This window comes from Nymphalis io, chromosome 1 (genome assembly GCF_905147045.1).
Source record: "Nymphalis io chromosome 1, ilAglIoxx1.1, whole genome shotgun sequence".
Classification (NCBI taxonomy): Eukaryota; Metazoa; Arthropoda; class Insecta; order Lepidoptera; family Nymphalidae; genus Nymphalis; species Nymphalis io.
The window spans coordinates 2,638,988-2,660,271 of record NC_065888.1 but is presented as its reverse complement, the minus strand read 5'-3'; the positions used below and the strand labels follow the sequence as shown (position 1 = coordinate 2,660,271).

General features: G+C 33.3%; 1 protein-coding gene across 1 annotated transcript in view; it reads left to right on the top strand.

Moving 5' to 3' along the window:
- The first annotated feature begins 5,800 nt into the window (after positions 1–5,800).
- Positions 5,801–21,284, top strand: part of LOC126771921 (lachesin-like) — a 30,045-nt gene continuing 14,561 nt past the window's right edge. Inside the window, exons 1-6 of the mRNA XM_050492096.1 lie at positions 5,801–5,945; positions 14,390–14,515; positions 15,216–15,322; positions 15,930–16,115; positions 19,570–19,762; positions 20,464–20,592. Of these exons, the coding sequence (XP_050348053.1) occupies positions 14,446–14,515; positions 15,216–15,322; positions 15,930–16,115; positions 19,570–19,762; positions 20,464–20,592 (685 nt within the window). The 5' untranslated portion in view covers positions 5,801–5,945; positions 14,390–14,445. The remainder of the gene's footprint in view (positions 5,946–14,389; positions 14,516–15,215; positions 15,323–15,929; positions 16,116–19,569; positions 19,763–20,463; positions 20,593–21,284) is intronic.

Here is a 21,284-nt window from a genome sequence, read left to right as displayed (position 1 = left end):
AGTCACGTCTACTGTTAAAGTTTAATTACCTTTGAAGGTGAAATTTCTAAAAATCCTATAAAATAAACCTTAGTTTTGAAATCGCTTTGTAGACTTTTGGTTTGGTTGGTTTTGGCTATCAGTTACGACAATCGATTTAAAAGTACAGATGACTTTATCCCGGTGACTAAATTTAACGGAACTCTACTTCAAATGAGTTACGGTCGTTCGTCTATACGTGATATACCTACAGGCATCAACACTAACAAAACGTTTTTTATAGGGACGCGCATTAATAACGCCTTGTATACATATAACGACATTGACCGCAAAACGAATCTTATTGGCATAATCGTTACTTATTTTCTCTCTAAAGATATTTGCAAAGAGCTCAGTTCATACTTAATTTCAACTTTAATTGCTTATTATTATATTTTTTTTCCAAAATTGATTAAAATATTTATTATTATATAATATTCCTATGTTATATATTCTGCTACTAAATAAAAATTACCTTTATTTTTCACGTTTTTGAATGCTGTGATTGCATTTAGTAGAATACCTGGTGGTAGGACTTTGTGCAGGCCCGTCTGGGTGGGTACCACCCACTCGTAAAATATTCTGTCGCTAAACGTAAGCTAAGTATTGCTGCGCTACGGTTTGAAGGGTGAGTGAGCGAGTGTAACTACAGGCACACAGGGCATAATATCTCAGTTCCCAAAGTTGGTGGCGCATTGGCGATCTAAGGAATGGTTATTATTTCTTACCTCGCAAATGTCTATGGACGGTGGTGACCACTTACCATCAGGTGGCCATTGTCGTCCGCATACCTATAAAAATACAATTAATTATTTTAGTCTTTCTTATTTTGTTCATATACATATGTATGTGTTTACCATCTAATAAATTTTATTCCTTTTGCAAACAAAATAAATAAATATATATAATGCAATTATAAATTAATTACTTAATAACGAAGTGATTTTGTTTTTTTCCATTCGAGTTCATTAACTTTTGCATAAACAAATCGCTTGCTAAAACATTTTGCTTGCGCAAACACAAAGTTGTATTTTGTTTTTGATTTAACCTAAAGTACACGTATTTACAATACCGTTAATACCCCCAGCGTTTTCGAGTTTAAATACCTCGCATGTTCGTGTTATTACTAAACTTTTACGTTTTTTATTTAATTTTTCACATTGTATCGCTATTCAAATAAATTTTTTAATTCTGTTTATTTATTTTTTAAAGTGAAATATCTATTGGCGCGCTTTGGAGGTAGTAGTACCAACACGTATGCCGCAACGGCAAACGGCATGAGGATCTCTTATGGCACTCCACCACATGGTGGAGAGGCAAGCGCCATAAGAGATTTTAATTTAATAACAACGAAGTATGTAGTATATGCGCATATATTTTAAATATTATTACTAATATATAATCTTTAATATCAAAGATTATATATTTATTTTACTAACAAAATTGTGACTTTATATATTATACTGCATATTTATTGGTTTTCTTTAATTATATATTTCTTATAATGATAACATTCGATTACACCTGCCGAGTTTCCCTCGTGATAGTCACATTTTTTCATTACAGCAAAAATATTAAAGTTTATTAAAAAATAAGCACGTTACAAGAGTCCGATCCGGTCCGAAATATCATCATTCTTAATTTCAGTGGAATCCACAGATGTTGTTAGGTAATGTAAATACAAACATGTTTACGAACAATAAATGGCGACCATAAATGTATCGTATCGTAACAGTCTGTGAATGTCCCGCTGCTGGGCTAAGGCCTCCTCTCCCTTTTTGAGGAGAAGGGCAGAATTTCAGTGAAATCAGACATGCAGGTTTCCTCACGATGTTTTCCTTCATTGTAAAGCACGATATGAATTATAATCACAAATTAAGCACATGAAAATTCAGTGGTGCTTGCCCGGGTTTGAACCAACGATCATTATCTTTTATATCATTATCAGCTTATACTGGGCCATCTCGGCTAAATGTATATGATTGACTTAATTGGTTGACGAATCTTTATTAATATACTCTCCTGTGTAGAAAAATATGTAAATATTATATTAATCGTTCGTTTACAATATCCATCATATTCGTTTTGTTTGTTAGTCTCGCTTATACGATTATACTCGCTTATACGATTATACTCGCTTATACGATTGCAGATCCCAAGGTCCTCGGCTCCGTGTTTGGAAGAACAGGATAAATTCGCAGTAGTAGTTGGAAGTTTGGAAGATGGCAATGGTAAGGCTACGGTCTCCCACTTGTTGTTATACAACGTTTGACTTCAGCATAAACTTCTGATCGACGTTTCAACGCGAGACACGGACTCAGTGGTCAATACATATCTCAGCAACCAGTTTCGATCAGAACAAAAGCCGATAAACATTGCTCGCGAGTAATTTTTTTTTATTTGAAATTTTATACTGATGCTAGACACAGCGTTTATGCTGTGGATGGAAATAACTGTAGATGCGACACAAAGCGCTTTAACGCCGCCTATGTCGTCATTATCTATGGAAGCATCGTGTCGCAGCGTACGGTGTGACATAGTAAGCTTTCGACGGTGTTATAGGAGACCACAAGCTAACATTGCCGTACCTGGCAAAGCACACTTTCTCCGGTAGTGTTGAATTGTAAAAGCGAGAGAATCACAAGTGCATTTGTGTTTGAGTGTGCACTTGAGCAATAGAACGTTGAGAATGGTCACTGAATTCAGCCAAAAAAATACCATCATAACTCCTAAAGATTTTTTGCGAAATACTTTGCAAAAATACCGCAGAAAGGTAAAAATATCATTGTACACCTTCCTAAAACAATACTTAAACTACTAAATAATTACATAATTAATAATATCTAATACATTAATTGAATATTACTGCTTTATTCAGAATAATATACGATATTACAACAATGGAGTAAAATCTTTTGTTAGGCTTATTACACATACAATTAGATAACCTCCATTTTCAACATGGCTGACCAGATGACGCTCCTTTCAAACGTCTCTCAATTAATAACTTTGGAAATTAGCGGGAAGTGCTAATTATTCTATCTTCATTTCGAGAATGAAAGCTTTAGAGTAAATCGGATTCGGGTTAAGAGTATTAAATGGATTGATTTTTTAAAACATATCAAGGTTATTATATTCTTTTATATTTTATCAAGTCATTTTATCTCGCTTACTTATTATTTAGCTCAAATATTTTACAATAAGAAATAGTGTAATAAAATAATTATTAAAAACTACGCAGGAGATATTATAGTGCACAAGTGTGTGCGCAAACACAGGTGCACTCTCTATTCCTTAACTCTCATAATCCGATGGTACGGCAATCCGACACGACCGGAAAAAGTTCAGGCGCAGGACCAACGGCTTTACGTGCTTTCCGAGGCACGTGAGTGTACACACTTTCAACTGTCAGACTCCGGGTTGCTACTGAGAATTTACTGACAGAAAGACACAATAACTTTTTATTGGACCGGCCTGGAAATTGAACCCGTCCTGGGTTCGTCTTGGGGTTTGCGGCCCACTAGACCAACAAGGCATGTTTACATATAAATAGATATAAAAATATTTTATATTATGCTGTTGCTAGATATCAATAATTTCAAATATTGTGTTCCAATTTGGAAGGTAATTGAGCCAGTGTATATGTATTTTATGTCTTACAGTACCAAATCTCAGTCGGAAATGAGTACTCACCATCTTGTCCCATTTGCCAATTAAGGTTATGAAAATAATCTATTTTAATTACATTTCTGCCGCATTTTTTCATTTATTACTACTACTATTATTTTAATTACGTACACGATAAGGGTTATTTTCAATATTATTAATTAAAAGTCTACCATTCCAAACCAGATAATATTTTTCCAAATTGGTTCATAAATGGCATTAATAAACAACCAAAAAAAAGAATACAACCGAAGAACCTCCCCCCCCCCCCCTTTTAAATCGTTAATAAATCTGATGAACAGTAAAAAATACTATAAAATCAGTAATAAAAGCTACAGTAAAATATATTTCTAGGTAAGTATCAGCTATTTAATCACTAAACAGGTCGACTTTGTAATGTACACAACATTACTATGTCATGGTGTTCCGCGTTGTGGAGGATAACAGGCACAAGGGACGTAACTTCTTAGTTCACAAGGTTTTCACGCATTTAAGATGTTAGCGATGATGGGACTTCTAAAGTGTCAATGTCTTTCGTGATGATTACCACTTACCATCAGATGACCCATTTGCCAGTAAGTTTGTAATTTAATTATGAATAAAATAACCTTTATTAAGTAACCTTTTACTAAGACCGCATCCCATTTATTTAAGGTTGGAGAAGTATATTTAACTCATAATTTTGTATTCGCAAGATCTGCCGTGACGTCACAATGACTGAAAAGGTACGGCTTGTTTTTAATGGTCTAAGGGTAATACATTGTATGAGTGCTTTATACAGTTATAAAATAATAACTATATCATATTTATTTTCGGTTATAATCTTACTTTATACTATAGCTATATTTAAAAGAAGTGGCATAGTAAAAAAAACTGAGGGAATTTATTAGAGATGGATAGAACCTTGCCTGGAAAAGATAAATTGATTTCACGGAGTTGAAAATTGCTGTTATAAGTTTCTCTTTACTTTTCCAAACAATGATTGTCACACAATAATATTGTACGGTCTTTTACTTTATCAAACATCCCGAAGGAAGTCTCGAGCACCAACATTAGATTAATAGACTTAATGTTTCTATTTTCAATTTGCGGAGTTACCTTTTTTTATAGTTTAGGTAGCCGGACGAGTATATGGGCCACCATTGTAAGAAATTTTAACCATCGCTCACATCGCTAATGCGTCACCAACCTTGTGAAGTAAGAGGTTATGTCCCTTGTGCCTGTAATTATAATGGCACACTCACCCTTCAAACCGGAATACAACAATACCAAGTACTGTTGTTATGCGGTAGAATATCTGATGAGTGGGTGGTACCTATCCAGACGAGGTTGCACAAAACCCTAGCAACAGCAAACTTTACATAATACTATGAAAATAACAAAAATATGTTAAGCGAGCAGAAATATTTTACACGAAAGAAACTCAAAAATTTTATTAACATTCTTACTTTCTCGATGTTTGTAGCTGTAGCTTCCAAGTGTATATAATATAAATTAATTAAAAAATAATAAATACTATATATATTGCGTAATTGACTCTCTATACCTTAAAAAGGAAAGAATAAAACTTTAATAAAAAAGGACCCATTACATTAATAATAATTTATATATTCTCAGGTCAATTGTCAGTAAAAAAAAAACTGATTTTAAATTAGGTTTTTAGGGTCAAGATATATCTTTTTTATATTTTTATTTCATTGGCAAAGAATTATAAAATATTAATTATGTATTTTATTAAAAGATATCAAATAACAATAATTGAACAACTTAAATATAACTCTAAATAAAAACGATTTCTCTTTACGAAAACAAAAGGCTTCATAATTATTAAATTTTATAATTCATATTAATTTATATAAGTATTAAAACATTAGTTAATATTCAAACTAAAATATTAACGATGAAACATTTAAATAAAACGATTACTAAAAACATCCGAATAAGTCATACATTATTACAAGCTGTTGAGGATGTGAAAAATGTCGACACATTTTCATTTGCCAAGCAAAGTGGCCAATATATGTTAAAGGCAAGTCGAAATCTATCGGTTCATATCTTACATCACGCGGACATCTGCGTAAGAATAACGGGGGAACCGAGATTTCAATGAGCAAACCGCCAGTGTGTGGCGCGCGCCCGTCTCTACCGATCGCACGCCACCCGGACCGGTTACCACGTGATAAACTTTATACGCAACCGAGTGTAAAGATTGAAATAAAATAAGAACAATAAACATATCTGAAGTTTCTAGTCTTATTTAGGTAAGTTTCTGACCGGTTCTTAAGCGCTTTCGTGTGTTTCGTTTAGAGTAATGTGTTCGTTTATTTTTCACGCTTTAGAAGTTTTTAAGTTATGAAGTTGTGTTAAGCTGTCTTTGGTTTCCTTTTTCAGGATTTTGTTTATTTTATTTGCGTTTTTTAATGTTATTTGTGAACAATATTTTTCTAATATTATTTAATATTTACAATAATAATAAAAATATACTCATTTTCAAAATTTTGCATTTTTAAATAATTTAATAATTATTATTATATATATCGTTTGAATACTTATTATATATAGCAAAGTACTATTCACCTTGCAACAAAGACAATAAACACTTAACAAAAATTAAAAAAGCAAATAATCAAAATGTTTGTTTTTTTCTCATACAAAATCATTTTAGAATTCTAAAATGATTTTATCAAACGTTAGAACATCAATGCTAAATAAGAAGCTATCCATGTATAATTATTTTCATAGATCATCTTTTAATTCTAATTTAACTTAAACAACCTATTAAAATAAATAAATTATATAATTATTTTCTTATAAAGCTTTAATAATTTACTTTATATTAAAATAAAATATCGTTTGCAATAATTATAAATAAATTAGATTGGTAAAAAACAATTTAATACTTGAATTTTAAGGTTCTTCATAAGGAATTCGATAGGATTCGATAGACAATTAAATAGAATACAAATATATGTTTAGAATTCTTTTTCGTTAATTTAAACACCGAATAGAATTTAATTTTAAATAAAGAGACATAAATGATATCTTTTTTTATTTAGCATACAGCAATAAATTTTTAGTTAATTGCCAGTTTTTTTCTATAAAATTCACATTCTGTTATTATTTTCACATTAAATTAACATGTAATTAAACTTATTTAACAAACATTTTGCTTCTAACAGTTCTTTTTTGTTTTTTTTTTTTTATTATTAAATTTTGTTTATGTATAAAACCAGATAATAAGGTAAACGCCGCGGCTTTATTATAAAATATCGCAAACAAGAGCTTACAAGTCAAATTCGTTAACCGAACTTGAACTGAAGTGCGCGTTCCCCAAACGTAAGATTATTTTAAAATTATTTTACAAACATCTTTCAAAGGAAAAACAAATAAAAGTTAATTATTATTATGACGAACAATAATAAAAACTGAATATCTAACAAATAATTATGGTAAACCAAATATAAATTAATTAACTAGACTTTGAAATAAGCATTTTTAATGCTTTATTGTTAATATTAAAAAAATGTTAAAATTATTTGTAGCACTCTTATCAGTTGAATTCAATTAGTAATAAGTTATTTATATAAATATTTTTAATCTAATAATTAATTACCTGTTCGTTGCGCGGTGCGGTGCTTCATAGAAGAAAAAAATTCAATGAAACCTGCATGTGTCAGATGAGTCACATTTCATTCCACCAAATTGACTTAGAACAGCGTGATGAAATAAGCTCCAAAAGGACCTCCTTCTCAGAAATGAGACTGTCTCATTTCTCTCTCCCAGTTGTCCTACAGCACTCCCACTTTACAGTATATTACTTAACTTTTTACTGTACTCTGTTATATTAATACATGCCATGTGGTTTCAGCAGAGTAGATTAGCGCTTTTCCATCCCAAAACGTAAGTGTCTTAAGGAACATCTAAAGGGATACAGGATAGTCGGGGTACTAACCCTGAAAATATTGCAGTTTGGCGATAGAATACCTAAAATGTTGGAAATATCAACTTAAACACTGACGAGTATATTCACAAAATCAATATATTATGTATCTTGTTCTAAAATAATTCGCAAAAATATGTGATACATAATAATAATGTAACAATGTAATATTTTCTATACATTTAATTTTTAAATTAATCTTGTGTTATTAAAGCTGTTTTGTCTTTTTTTATCGACTGCTTACTGAAGATTTATTGATTATAATCTAAAGATTTTTTTAGAATTAAAATCACGTAGACTTAAGCTTAATTAAATTAAATGTTAGTCTTACTATTTAAAACAAAGAATTCAATTAAATAATTTTATTAAATTTAATCTATGATATATAAGATCAAACTCAAAATTGAAAAGATTTGTCTTTGTCCTCTATGCCTTTATTTTTGAAGATTAGAAAGATAAAAGATACATAAAAAATACGGAAACTAATTTTTTATAATTATTTGATTAACCAAAGCTAAAAGCTCATAGGCTAGAAGAAAATATTTATTTATTCAAAATAAAACAATATTATATTCTTTATTCAAGAAGGCTCTTCAGTACTTATGAATCATGGTAGGATTTAAAATGTAATTTTACGTCCGAAAAGTTTGATAATATTAAACTCACCTAAAACAGACCTACTTATAAAAGAACGAACGCATTGATTCAGGTTAAATATTGTACTAATGATTGTTTGAGGGACTAATTTTCGGTTTAAACCGAAACAATATATACAGACGAAGAAGACCGCTACGCGCGTCTTAAGTAATTAGCATCGAACGTGTTGAATTCCATTTAACTTTCTTATTCAAATATCCTCTTGCTTCAGTTGAGTTGAAAGTTTTCGAACACTTGAGGCCAAAAAAAAAAAACCGTGACGTAAAAAAGCACGGAGTTAGTTGAAGGACTTATTTGATTTGTATATCTAGTTGTAGTTGCTCTTGTTTTTCATTTGAAAATAAACCTAAGCACTGAATTAGTTAACATATAATCTACATTTTGAAACAGAAAGACCGGTAATAACTTCTTGCAAAATGACGATTTAAATATACTTGCTTGCTTATGAGTATAAAGTGTATTTTAATTTGATTTGGTTTGAAAAATGTAGGTCATTATAATTTTATAGAAATTAATATCATCGTTTAATTTCTTATCCCGTCGAATATACGACCAGCAAAATAATAATCAAAATGAAAGTTACAATATGGCTTCTTCGATAAAAGTCCAAAATAATATTATAATAACAAAATACATTACAAAAATTATTCACAGTTGCGACCTAAATTCTGCTCTCATATATTGGATAATTAATATTCGCCCATATATATATCATTGATTTTAACATTTCGCGTTCATTTGCGGTTATGAACCGATGCAATAACATAACATGGGCCTTTCGCACGTGTAATGTCATTATCACGATGAAATAATGGCAATTGTAAAATATATTTGGTGTAAACAATGAAACTTGCTTCATTGGTATTCGAATTGTAAATCGTGAATGGAATTACGCTTTTTTTTTTGTACAAGCAAATGGTCAAGTTCGGCATTCCAGTCAAGTAACCTGAGCATCTTAACTGTCCGTGAGTTTGAATCCTAGCGTGTTTACTACACGCAAGCAACAATGGTAACATACGGTAAATTTCTGTTTACAATTATTCCACACTGAAGTTGCATTGCGGAATAAGATAGAAAGTTTTTCGTTTATAGGAGAGTCGTTACATAGAATTTGCACCGACGACGAGACCGAGACGACGCCGTACGCACTAGTGAGACGACGCCGACGTCGTCTTCGCCGAGCAGGATCGGCCCTTTCAAGTTCCCGCTCCGCGGTCTCCTTCTGGACCATGACGGTCTCACAGAAGGAGGCTACGGCCCTCCACGCCGATTCCCTGTGGAGCATCGCCGACACGATTGCTCGCAAGGACAGGTCTTGTCCGACTTCGCGGACCAGGATCTCCCTCTCCACATTTCACGCGGGGCACGCCTCCAGCGTATGCTGAGCAGTGTCCCGGTCCGCACCACAGTGGTGGCACATCGCCGACGATTCGCATCCGACACAAACCCTATTCTAACTTATAAGATTTCATTAATATTTAGCAAATTGAAAAGCTTTCTTACAGAATGTAAAATATACTATATCAACCAAAACTCCTTCACTGCTTATCTTTGTTAGATAACACGTACGACTTACCTCGAAAACTCCATACAATAGATACTAAGCGGTCGAAAAACCTGTTTAGCAGTTTCAATATGTTGACGTCCTATTGATAACTAAAGCGACTCTCGAATTTTTCACAAACATTATCGTTCCTCCGCGGAAATGTAGTTACCGGTCTTTGATCGTATCCTGACATAGCTTGAATCGGCACTCGTGTTCGCTTCAGTTATGTTGTGTGTTGACTCATAACAGTGAATCATTATGTACTGATCAAATCGCAAGTGTCGTACGATAGTAACATAAATAGTTTGTCTATCCAACGTGTAATGCCAATCGTAAGCGCTGTAATTGCTGTTTGTTGTTAAATAACCTTATAGAATAAAATTACATTACACTTATAGTGTACATACTACATATATATACTGAAAAACCTTTTATATTTATCAACAGTTCGCATCTCGTATATTCCTACTGTTGTTAGAAGTAAGGCTTTAAGCAAATAAATAATACTATAATATCAATCAATCAATCAATCAATCAACAGCCAAACGTTGTCCACTGCTGAACATAGGCCTCTCCCAAGGTGCGCCAAAGCTCCCTGTCCTCCGCCTTCCGCATCCAGTTGGTGCCCGCCACCTTCTTAAGGTCGTCGGTCCACCTGGCTGGAGGGCGCCCTACGCTGCGCTTGCCGATTCGCGGTCTTCACTCTAGGACTCGTCTGCTCCAACGGCCATCGGTCCTACGACATACGTGACCAGCCCACTGCCACTTCAGCCTGCTAATTTTGCAAGCTATGTCGGTGACTCCGGTTCTTTTCCGGATAATCTCATTTCTGATCTTATCCTTCAAAGATACTCCGAGCATAGCTCGCTCCATAGCACGCTGAGCGACTTTGAATTTGTGGACTAGTCCCGCAGTTAGTGTCCACGTTTCGGCACCGTATGTCATGGCAGGTAAGACGCATTGGTTGAAGACTTTCGTCTTCAAACATTGCGGTATAGACGACTTGAGGACTTGACGAAGGTTGCCAAATGCTGCCCATCCCAAGCGAATTCTTCGATCGGCTTCCTTCTCGAAGTTGTTCCTACCGACTTGTATTATCTGTCCTAGGTAGGTATATTCACTAACAACTTCGAGAGGTTTCCCCTCGACGTATATCGGTCCCGGCACGACATGCCTATTGAACATGACCTTGGTCTTGTCCAAGTTTATACCGAGACCGACACACCGGGAAGACTAGCCTAGGCTACGCAGCATTTCGGTGAGTTGTTCCAGCGACTCTGCTATGATGACGATATCGTCGGCAAATCGAAGGTGTGAGATGTACTCGCCGTTTACATTGACTCCATACCTAGTCCAATCCAGCGTCTTGAAAACGTCTTCCAACGCTTTGGTGAACAGTTTCGGGGATATTACATCCCCCTGTCTCACCCCTTTGCGCAGTTGGATCGCCTTCGTCTTACAGTCCTGGATGTGGACAGTCATTGTAGCGGCGTTGTACAGACATCTCAGTACCTCGATATATCTCCAATCGATATGACATCTCTGCAATGAGTCGAGCACTGCCCAGGTTTCGATGGAGTCGAAGGCTTTCTCGTAGTCCACAAATGCCATACACAGCGGCTGATTGTACTCTTCGGTCTTCTGCACAATCTGCCGAACAGTATGGATGTGGTCCACGGTGCTGTAGCCTGATCGAAAGCCGGCTTGCTCTGGGGGCTGGAACTCGTCAAGTCGTCTGGCGAGACGGTTCGTGACGACTCTTGAGAACAGCTTATACACGTGACTCAGGAGGGAGATTGGTCTGTAGTTTTTCAAGAGGGTTTTATCACCTTTCTTGAAAAACAGTACCACCTCACTCCCGCTCAACGTTTCCGGGGTCTTGCCATGTTGGATGACGGAATTAAAGAGGCTTGCTAGCTCTTTCAGGACCGGAGTCCCGCCTGCCTTAAGCAACTCTGTTGTGATTCCGTCATCTCCCGGAGCTTTGTTGTTTTTAAGTCGTTCTAGAGCCGCCCTAATCTCTCCTTGGTCAACGACCGGGAGCTCCTCGGAGTAATTGCGCATAAGAGGGGCGCGCTGGTCATCAATACTGATTCCCACGGGTTTATCCGATCTTGAATCTTGATCTTGAAGAGAACAACTGCCCATAAAACCTCTCTACTTCTCCGACAATCTCAGGCCTAGAGGTAACGACCCCACCATTTTCAGTTTTAAGTTTTGTCAGACGCGGCCTCCCAAACTTGCGAGCGAACACTTTCGATCCCCGATTTTGCTCAATCGCAGCCTTGATGGCACGGGTATTGGAGCGTCGGAGATCGCGTTGCGTCAGCGTTTTTATTATTCATCTATATATAAATATATATATATATATATATAAATAAATATATATATATATATATATATATATATATATATATATATATATATATATATATAATATATATATAAATATATATATATATATATATATATATATATAAATATATTTATAAAATTGCAAAACACATCCCGCAAGTGTTTTCCGCCACAGAGAAGAGACAACGCACCAAAACTCTCTGCTGAGACACTCGAGCTCATGAGAAAACGACGAGAACTACCATCGTTTTTGTCAGATAAGGCCTTAAATCGAATAATAAATATATATATATATATATATATTTATTATTATTTATTTATTATTATTTATTTCTAAAATATGAAGGTGGACGAGCATATGAGCCACATATAAGATGTTATGTGCCTTGTGTGTGTGAATATTACACTGGCACTGGCATTACACACTTCAAACCGGAACACAACAATATTAAGTACTGCTGTTTTGCGGAAGAATATGTGATGAGTGAGTGGTACCTACCCAGACGAGCTTGCACAAAGCTCTACTACCAGACATTTAGCAAAAACACACAAACATAAAACATAAGTTGATATATGGATTAGAAACTGTTAAGCTTATGTACTAAGGCATAACATTAAATTTTTGGTTTTGCTTTAATTTATTCGGTTTAATACTGTATAAAAAAGTATTTACATATTTAATAGCTTAACAAAAACATTTTTTGAATTTTTACTAAATGCTTTGTAAGTAAATAAACCACTTCTATTATATAATGGAGGATTTACCCGAGGCCAACAGCCGAGCCGATCCAATATTGGCTTCTAAACAGACAATCCACTACATTAGATTGTCCTCAAGCTATTGATCAAACCATTCCATTGAAATAGAATGATTTCTAGAACAAAAAAGAAGAAAGTATGTGATCCATATTATATAGGCCTAAATGTAAAAAAATGCATTTACAATCGACTGGCTGGTCTTGGCATAGTGGATTGGCTCAGCTATTTTCCTCGTGCAAATGCACCATTATTCTGGTTATATTGAGCCGGTAGCTTTGGTGCCGGATTGTAATACTTTTGAAGGACTAATTATTTAGTGTATTTATGTAATTAATAATATCACGACCATCTGATTCCAAACCAAGCAGAGCTTGTACTATGGAAACCAGACAACTGATATACTACATATACTAATTTTCTTTTGTAAATACATACTTATATTTTATTTCTTTGGCATCTTTGCTACAATGAAAAACTTGCTAAGCAACTACCGAGCTACTATGACCGTTTGAAGTACTACAAATTGCTTACACTGACGTAGAAGTTTATTAAATATGTCTTTTTTTCATGGTGTGGTTAACGCTCACGCTAAAATCGATTGCTCACAATTAATTTCTACATTAAAAATAAACGTCCCATTAAAGTGCCCTCGAGTTGATAAGTACATTACTTTTTACACTTAAATGTCCAAATCTAACTTATAATCAGACGGTATAACTCATTACATAATAAGTCAGATGTCGATGTATTTTCAAATAAGCTTGTAAAATTTAAGACTCTTATGTTGAACTATCTAAGGTGTTCATTGTTGGCTAATAACAACTAATCTCAGTTTTATTAATGTTGGTCTTTTTTTTTATTATTATATAGTTTTTAGTAGTATTGTAATATTAATGCCACTTATATTTTATTTTGTACTTCCAAATTGTGTGAAATTTATTTTTACTTTATTTATCTTTTCTTTCATCATTATTTAGGGTGCTTAGTGTCATTTTTGCATGTCGTGGTTATCTATAAGTATGGCAAATACTATAACTAAGGGTAAACCCTTAGACCTGTTAGTTTGTAAACTTTTAATTTGTATGATCCTAAATAAATAAATAAATAAATATAGATAATTACACCCAGACATGTTCATGCACACAAATGTCTGTCCTGGGTGGGAATCGAACCCACAAACTTCGGCGTGAAAGGCAAGTATCTACCAACCACGCCAACCGGCCCGTCACGTAACTTTGTAGATAGCTCCTTAGACAGTAAACAGCGCATTGTCAATCTAACAAACGGTTTTCAATTCCTGCATTGCCAATATTTTTGCACAACAATGACTTACAATCAGGTGCGTCATTTCCTTATTTGCCTTTAAAGTTTTTTTGAATTATTTTGTTCTTAGCATGACAATGAACAATGGAATAAATTTCAAAGTTTAAAATGATAATCGTTTTCAGTGACACATGGATATCACCGGCTTAGTACCTGACGGCGGCTCAGATTGACAGAAATTATGCTGGAGCCGCGTTGGTCTTTATATTTACTCGCCATTTTTATGTTAGGCCTCGATTCGAAGCTTGTCGGTAAGTCATTAATCCCAGAAATGTACAAATATACCATATATATAAAATTATGTTGTGAAATTGAAAAGGTATGTAAAATTATGTTAAATTACAGCAGAGTATAAAGTCTGTTTTTTGTTATATTGTTATTTAATATAATAATTATTTAAACATTTAATCATTATTATTATTTAAGAAATTAAATGATAATATAATAAATTACAATATAATGTTTTATGAAATTAATTATTAAAATTAAAACTAAAATTAATATCATAAAATAATACATGATAAATATATTTTATATAATAGAAATATATTTCAATTGTGAATAGAATAATTAAAACAAAAATTGTAATTAATCACTATTCGATGGTTAATATTAGTTTGAAAAAGCATAAAATAAAAGGTCATTTTATTTTATTTATTTATTTATCTTTATTGAATAGGATATGGTCCTGAAACAGATTTAAATGAAACGGATAGATATTTAATAACATCCAGGGACATTATTCACACACGGCCATCTGATCCCAAAGTAAGCAGAGCTTGTACTATGGAAACCAGACAATTGATATATTAATTTACTTTTGTTTACATATATATATATATAATTACACCAAGACTCAGGACAAACAGATATGTTTATGCACACAAATTTAAAATTAGATTCGATTTGATTAATTCACTGAAGGCAATTAACTCTTATTATTAATCGCAGGTCAAGCATTCCAGCCCGAGTTCGCTGAGCCCATAAGCAATCTGACCGTCTCGATCGGCCGAGATGCCACGTTCAGATGCTTAGTACATAACCTCGGTGGATATAGGGTAAGCTTATTACAAATATTATACAATTATTTTAAATATAAATTGTTACAACGCTATTAACGGAATACGGAATCAATACGATATAATAAAATATTATAATGCAGGTTGGTAAGGATACACGCTGGTGGTAGGGCTTTGTGCAAGCTCGTCTGGGTAGGTACCACCGACTCATCAGATATTCTACCGCAAAACAGCAGTACTTAGTATTGTTGTGTTCCGGTTTGATGAGTGAGTGAGCCAGTGTAATTACAGGCACAAGGGACATAAAATTTTAGTTCCCAAGGTTGATGGCGCTTTGGCGATGTAAGCGATGGTAAACATTTCTTACAATAACAATGTGTGCGTGTGTGGACCACTTACCATCAGGTGGCACATATGCTCGTCCGCCTACCTATACTATGCAAAAAAAATATCTTTAATGGTTACTTATAGTACAATTATCAAATAAAAAATGGCATTAACATTTGTATTTTAATACAAGTTGAAAATATAAACAAGTTCGTAAATAAAATAACATATGTAACATAAACATTAATTTAATTATTTTAGAAACTTGAACAACTAAAGTTTTTATTAGCAGTATAAATGAATAGCAACAAATTTGCAGGTCGGGTGGGTTAAAGCGGACACTAAGGCTATCCAAGCGATACACGTCCATGTGATAACCAATAATCACAGGGTGGGCGTATCCCATAATGGGCAGACTGTTTGGAATCTGCACATTAAGAACGTACGAGAGGAGGACCGGGGACAATATATGTGTCAAATCAATACTGACCCGATGAAAAGCCAGGTATTTATAATTACAAGTTAATTTATTTTTATTATTCTCAATGTTGACAGCTGTTGAGAATTGTAATGAATTAATTGTTTTGAAAATGCTAAATATACAAACCAACCGATTTATTTAATGGTAATCTGTTGAGTAGGATTCATACAAAATTTCATTTCAGTGTAAGAATGTCGTTCGATGTAATTAAGTAAGTATAAGTTTCAATTTGCAATTAATGGAATGAAACAAATTAAATAAATTTGAAAAATGACACGGATACAAAACCATGAAATTAATAATTAAAAAAAAAACGTGTCATTTAATTAATTTATTAGTATCCACGATAACTTTTGAAAGATTGAATGAAAACAACCTTTTTTGTTAATATGAACGAAACCTTATAAAATAATCAGCAGTTGGTTAAGTTTATGTAAAATATATATTTAACAAATTTATTTAGTCAGTAATTAAGATTATCAATAGTTCCAAAACCTTATTTAAAATTGAACGTTAAGTTTTTATTTGCATTGTTGCCATTTCGTAAATTATCTAAAAATAGAGTACCGTGTATACACCCTAATTAGAAGTCAAAGCATTCCATTCAGTGTTTCCAGGTGATGATTCGTTGTCCATTTTTAAATTAGAAGTACATTTCTTATTTATGACATTCATTCTCTGGCTGTAACCGTGAATTCTGACTTGTCTGTACAAAAATTCACGAGTCATAATCTCAGGAACAAACATGTTCCTGCTTCTAAATAACACATCATCTCTAGGTCCCCAATTAGGCAATGGTGAAAAAATATTACATATTTTATCGTGTTTGTAGAAAAATCTCACTTCCATCAACATCCCAACTATTACAATGAGGATGTATAAACCAACATAAACGTATACTAGTAGTTCGTCCAAGTTTATCGCTAACGATGCAATGAAGTACGAATTATCGTGTTCTCGAACTAGAAGCCGTGTCCATCGCGTATAAACAAGAAACATTGTCCAAATGGGATTCGTGATCCAGGCAATTTTCCAAAAGTAGCTTGCTTTCACTCCAATCATAAATATAATGTCCACATTGTGCTTCTGATAGCCGTATATCCAATATATTGCCGCGGAAAAGAAGAAACAAGTCGTGAGTTGAATAATTTCAGTAACATCTGCGAGAACAACCGTGAGATCAGAACAGTAAAATGGACAAGATAACACACATAACAAAGACAGCATTCCAATACAGCACAAGTTCTTATATTTCCTTGCAATTTTTAAATTAATCGTCAACGATTCGAACAGAAATAAACATAATATAACTATATTAACTAATAGGCATATAAATACTGTCGAAAACCAAATGAAAGCCCATAATGGCATACCATTAAAATAACTCATGATTTCCGCTACAGAAGCAAATGAATTAAAAAAAATACTGTCACCCATTTCTAAAATATTTTGCTCCTCCCCGTGATAGTAGGACACACTTTTGATACCGCTAAAAATTATTAAGGCGAACATAAGAGTAATGAATAGCGAAAAAAGCGGGGTAGTCACCGCAGTCATTGTAGCTGGACTGCGGAATGAAACATCGCGTGACAGAAAGCCAATGATACCGCACCCAATACCACAAGCATGGGCACTCTGTGTTGATATATAAATAGAATATTTAAAATCCAAATCTTCCCACTTGATTCCAATTTTCGTTGCATACCAAGTACCACTCGTGGATAGCGCAACGCAAAACAGTGTTACCAAAACTATAATCACGTAAGCTGCCAATATTCTAACAATAATTTTTATGATTTTCTTCCTTTTAATCAATATTACAAACAATATAGAGATAAAAATCAAACTGACTAAAACTGTTTTCCATATGTGTATACAATTCGTTTGTTTGGTGTTATTATTGCTGATTTTTTTTTCAAAAAAACAACTGCTCGCTGTTTTCATACCGCAGTCTTCATTAAATAAGTTCTGAGCTTCAATACAGTGCTGAAATATTGACACATTAACACGTTTCACCATACATTTAGGGTCATCATATTCTGCGCACGAGAACCATGGGGGTGGATCAAACGCGGACGCAAATGTATACTCCATGTACCATGACGATAGAACCAACAAATAAGCAATTTTTAATATTATCAGAAAAAATGTACCGAAACCAACGCCGCGTAAAATCGGACAGAAATTCCACGTAGATACCACGTCACAGTTCGTGTATTGCGCTATGCAGATCTCTGAATACACTAACGGTATTCCAACAAAAACTGTAACAATAACATATATGACGGAATGTGTATAGTATCCAGTATGTGATATGTCCACGGGAGCTGACACAACGGCTATTTCATTCATCATCCAAGTCCACAATATGAATCGATATGTATTATAATTATTCCAACGACTTTCATTATCCGGACAATATTTCGTGTTTTTCTTCATTATTTAATATATACAATAATTTTATTTCAAGACCTACTTGATTATTTTGACTTGCGACATGCAAGTCAAATACTTACAAATGACATTAACCAAAGTAATCTTGGCAAGAACATATTGTGATTCCACGGTAATAAATAAAATATCTCACATGGGTAATATTTAAACGAAAAAAGTTCAATTGTCCGTTAAATTACTCGAACGTATTCGAAAATTAAATTCCGATTACAATAAACGTTGAAGAGATAAAGTGAATTAAACTACACGCTGGCGGGAAGCGAGCGAGCGACGCAGCGGGTAATGATTCGTGTATGGTTCCCCTAAATTATTACTCGGCGCTGTAATTTATACCCCGGTCTGATAACGGCATAAATCCCCGGCGGCGACAGTGCAGCTGCAGGCTTCGACGGCGACGTCGACGCGGCATGACGCCCTTCACATAATGTGTATCAAAAATTATTTCACGGTACGCTGCCAGCCTTTAGCAATTAACGCTTTCCCTCTTTAATCAATTCGCGTTTTTCTTTCACGTACACGAATGTACGAAATAATAAAAAGAATTTCAATTTTGTAAATTTTCTTTCTTTTATAATTACTCAGCTATAGATGAAATTGATTGATGCTTATCGACATTTATTAATATAATATTCCCTGTATTGGTTTCTTAGTTATATTTAACAATGACTCAATAATACATGTATTTTTCATTTGTGAGATGTAGATGTCAGTAATAGTAACAGCCTGAGAATGTCCTACTGCTAGGTAAATCTTTACCTCCTCTCCTTTTTTGAGGAGATGTTTTATGAGCTTATTTCACCACGCTTTTCCAATGCGGGTTGCTGGAATACACATACACATGGTTTGAAACCACGATCATCGACTAAGATTCACGCGTTCTAACTACTATGCTATTTCAGATATATATGAAATGTAGAATAAAGAAATGAAATATACTCGTAAAAATAAATTAAATTAATGAAATTTCAAATTCATTATAGAATAAAATTTGTAAGTTAAAATTAAATAAACTGCAATCTTGTAGATGGGTTACTTAGACGTAGTAATCCCACCGGACTTCGTAGCTGAGGAGACATCGGGTGACGTAATGGTGCATGAAGGTGGAACGGTCCGGTTGTCTTGTCGGGCGCGGGGACAGCCACCACCGAGAGTCACGTGGAAGAGAGAAGATGGCTCGGACATTGTTATAAGGGACGCAAATGGAGCTAAAAATAAAGGTAACATCCATTTATATCATGTAATGATAAATATGATAATTATGTACGTATCGGTCTCCGGACAAGCACCGCTCATCTTACATTTTTTTCAAATTGACTATAATCATAAATATACCAAACGATTATATGGAATATTCATTTTACAATAAAGTAATAATTAACGACGGACAAATGCTAAATTGTACTAATATGTATATAAATATATTATTATTATTATTCATAATATATTACTATATTACTCATATTTTGTATATAATTTTATATAATATATTACTCATATTTTTGTGATATAGCTTATTTTGTCCAATTCTATTCTAAATAAATGTCAAGTATCGCTGACGTATCGCTGAAAAAGGTTGCGATACTTCTTACATAAATCACAATAGTCATTGACATACTTACGAAATAATAAAAGTCACCTTTTATAAGTGTGTTTATTATTCAATACTTATGTACTTTTGTGAGAACAAAAATATCCGTCATTTACATACTAGGTATACAAATCACAAGGATGTCCAAATACTAAAAATATTGTAATATAAAATTCTATGTCAATTCAATTCTTTACCTAACATTATTACTACTTTCATTTGCTAAATGTTCAGCTTTCAAGACAAACTTTAGTGCTAATATTTAAGTTGTATATACGTGTGAGTTATAAAAATATCAATAATTTTATAATTTAATCATTATTTCAAAAGTGAGCATGTATGAAGACGAGATTTTAACACTAAGCAAGATTTCTCGCTCCGATATGGGTGCGTATTTGTGCATCGCGAGTAACGGCGTCCCACCCACAATAAGCAAGAGGATCATCATCAAAGTTCACTGTAAGTATTAATATTACTTATATAATTTCTTAATTAAAAAAGTTTTTTATTAAAGGAAAAACTTGAATTGTACAAATTTCTAAAATAGTACTGTATAGTATAGTACCCATCCAGGACGTTACAAACACATTGATAGTATAATTCGTAAATTATGTGGTCTTCCTCTTACTGTTAAATGTAACACACATTATCAATAGATGGCGCTAATTCATTTTTTCACCTTTTTTTAATCACGGAGGCAAGATATTTTTTTTACGGAATTTATAATAATATTTATACATAAATTAAGCAATTATAATCTCATTTCAAAAACAAATTATTTGCAAATATCGATAGTATGAAAAACATACTCATGGTAGGTGTATTAATTTGTATGATTGACGAGTATTACACTCGCTGATCCCCAAATCCTACCACCAAAACCTATACTTTATATTACTGTGTTACGGCTTGAATGGCGAGTCAGAGCGTGTTTAATGACATAAGGTAGTTTATTACTGATATTTTATGAAAATTTATTTTAAATGTTATTTTTAGAACTGAATATAAAATATATGTAATATTTATCAAATTTGATCAAAGAAAACGTTACAATATTTACATTTAATCGTAACAAAATGTTGTACTAACAATGATCTAATTAATTGTATTTAAAATGTATGAAAATTTGTAGAAGTACTTTCAAAGAAACA